At 39.2% G+C, this 2500-nt stretch overlaps 1 protein-coding gene across 3 annotated transcripts in view; it reads left to right on the forward strand.

The window, feature by feature from the left end:
- LOC145243581 (uncharacterized) overlaps positions 1 to 2500 on the forward strand; it is a 465876-nt gene that overhangs the window by 439996 nt on the left and 23380 nt on the right. For all 3 annotated transcript variants that reach the window (XM_080106561.1, XM_080106562.1, XM_080106563.1), the window contains exon 14: positions 509 to 688. In XM_080106561.1, coding sequence (XP_079962687.1) covers positions 509 to 688 — 180 coding nt within the window. The remainder of the gene's footprint in view (positions 1 to 508; positions 689 to 2500) is intronic.

Genomic DNA, 2500 nt, shown 5'->3' on the forward strand with positions numbered 1-2500 from the left:
GAATGGACAATCGACCCTGTTTCCGACATAAACAATATTTAATTATTTCGAATAGAATTAACAATAGACTGAATTTCTAACATTTTTCAATATCTTTAACACTTGCCTACAGGGTTCGATTCTAGCCTTTTCCTAATATCATTTTCACTTATCTTCTTACTTTCATGAGAAGGTGACAACCCTTTCATGTAACATTTCCTTTTTTGTTCAGAAAAATGGATAAAAGAATGAGGGTTTGAAGAATCAGTTTTACTAAAAAAAAAAAATTTTTTTTAAAAAGAAACGCTAATGATCGAAACAGCATACAACACGTCCAGTCCATATCATTTTTGTTTCATTTTGGTCCGCGTAGCTTTAAAAAGTCCGCAATATGTCGCTTCTTCTTCCCCCCCCCCCCGCCCCCACCGCCATGTTTGAAAACTTTGGAAGTCTCCTGGTTTAAAACACAAAACGCAATGAAGAAATATAAATAATATGATGTATTTTTTTCCCCCTTTTTTTGCTAAAGATGGAGGATTGTGGACGAAAGCTGACTGAATTGCAAATCAAACACCAAGAAATCCAAGAGTCGAGTTTAAAAGACCAGCAGACGTGGTTGGTGGAGAAGAACGAACTCATCCGGCAGATGGGCGAACAGAGACAGCGCTTAATGAAAGACAACCGAAAAATCGAAGACGTCTTGCATCAGGTAAGACAATCTAAATATGATAACACCATTCCTGGAGAACATGTGTATAAAGTTAGGGGCACGTGCACACGCATACGTTGCCGTTTAATGATAAACCCCTATAAAACGGAAGAATACTTGGTGTTCTTTGATGCTTTAAAGTTTTTATAGAAACCACGTGTTTGTCTGTCTTTCTCGAACCGTGGTCGCCATTTTGTGTGTCGTGTTCCTATTTACTAGCCTCCCCACGAGGGCAAAGTTAGACACAAGAACGGTTATTTTATGAAATAAAATTCCATCTCCCAAAAGGGGGGGCACTCTGGTTTGGAAGAAAACAAAAATTGCCTCGATCTGGAAGGATTTATCCTTCACTGACTGAGAACGGAATAGACCAAGTGTAGCACCAGAACAGATATTACACTTTGTTCCTACCCAAAAGGCCAAGAAATGTGTGTGTCGTGTTATATATGTACACAAAGCAGTAGATGTACGCATGTGTGTTTGTGTGGAAATATTTAACCATTAAACTCTTAAACTACTGGTCAAATAACACTGAAATTAAATTGCCAAACTCGCAAGTGTTGTCAACTTTCACAAACCCAAGACTGTCCGTAAATTTCCCTGTCGCAAACTTTCGCAAAACTCATTGGCACTCCTAAAATTAACTCTGAAATATATTGGCCGATGTTCGAACTTTTGTCAGTCCCACGTTAATTAACAATCCTGTTCAGGTTCCTTTGTCTACCTTGGTGAACAACTTCCTAATCAGGTTGACAAGAAAGTTCCTGCGGTTTTTAACTTTTAAATTCAGATAAACATATCTTGGCTCAAACAAAGATTTATTTATTGAAATAAGCATAATCAGAATCAATACACTTTTTCCAACGCAAAACAAGTCTTTTTATACCAGTAACGTAAAAATCTTGCGTTCTGGTGGCGATGAAGTCGCTGAAGGCGTTTTTGATATCGCTTAGATTTTTGAAAAATGTCTCACGCAGAAAGTTGCTGAGATGCTGGAAAAAGTGGTAGTCGGTAGGTGAGAGGTTTGGAGAGTATGGCGGATGAGACAGATTCGTAGCCCAATTTGTTAAACTTCTGCAGGGTCGGTTTAGCAACTTTATGCTGCCAGGCATTGTTGTAGAGGAAAATTGGACCTTTTCCAGTGACTAATACTGAGTGTTGTTGTCGAAGTTTCTGATGCATTTCGTCCAATTGTTGACTGTACTTCGCCGCAATGGTTTCGTCTGCATTAAAAAAAAAAAAAAAAAAAAAAAGCTGTAATGGATGAGACTGGTCGCAGACACGCAAACAGTCAGCATGACCTTCTTTTGGTGCAATTCTGACTTCGGGAAGTGTTATGGTTGGTTAGTTGTTTTTGTTTTACGGCATATCAACCCTTTTCGGGTTATTTAATGCCGAATCCAAAGATTTTGAAGAAAATATTTTTTAATAGAGTATATTTGTTGCTTTCACGTCGGTTTCTATTTAACCCATAGTTGTGACCGTAACAGGTACTACCACTCCGGTCAGAGTGGACCTGGGAGCAATGGTAATTAAAGGGTGGCTCCACACTCCCCAAAGCCCACAAGCAGGGGCCTCACCACTGGATATAGCTTAAGGTCATATCCAGGACTCCCATTGATGGACTTTTACCCTCTGCAGGGGGGCAGTCGGTGTAAAGCACCCACTTTTCATTGCAGTTCATAACTCGGTCAAGAAACAGGTTGTTCTTGATGCGTAAAAAAAAGGCAAGATGACACTACATAATGGAGTTTCTTTTGGTTGTTGTTCAATTCGCGAGGTAGCAATTTATCAAGTTTTTTTGTCTTTCCA

The sequence above is a fragment of the Euprymna scolopes genome, chromosome 22 (genome assembly GCF_053919585.1).
Source record: "Euprymna scolopes isolate OS-2025 chromosome 22, ASM5391958v1, whole genome shotgun sequence".
NCBI lineage: Eukaryota > Metazoa > Mollusca > Cephalopoda > Sepiida > Sepiolidae > Euprymna > Euprymna scolopes.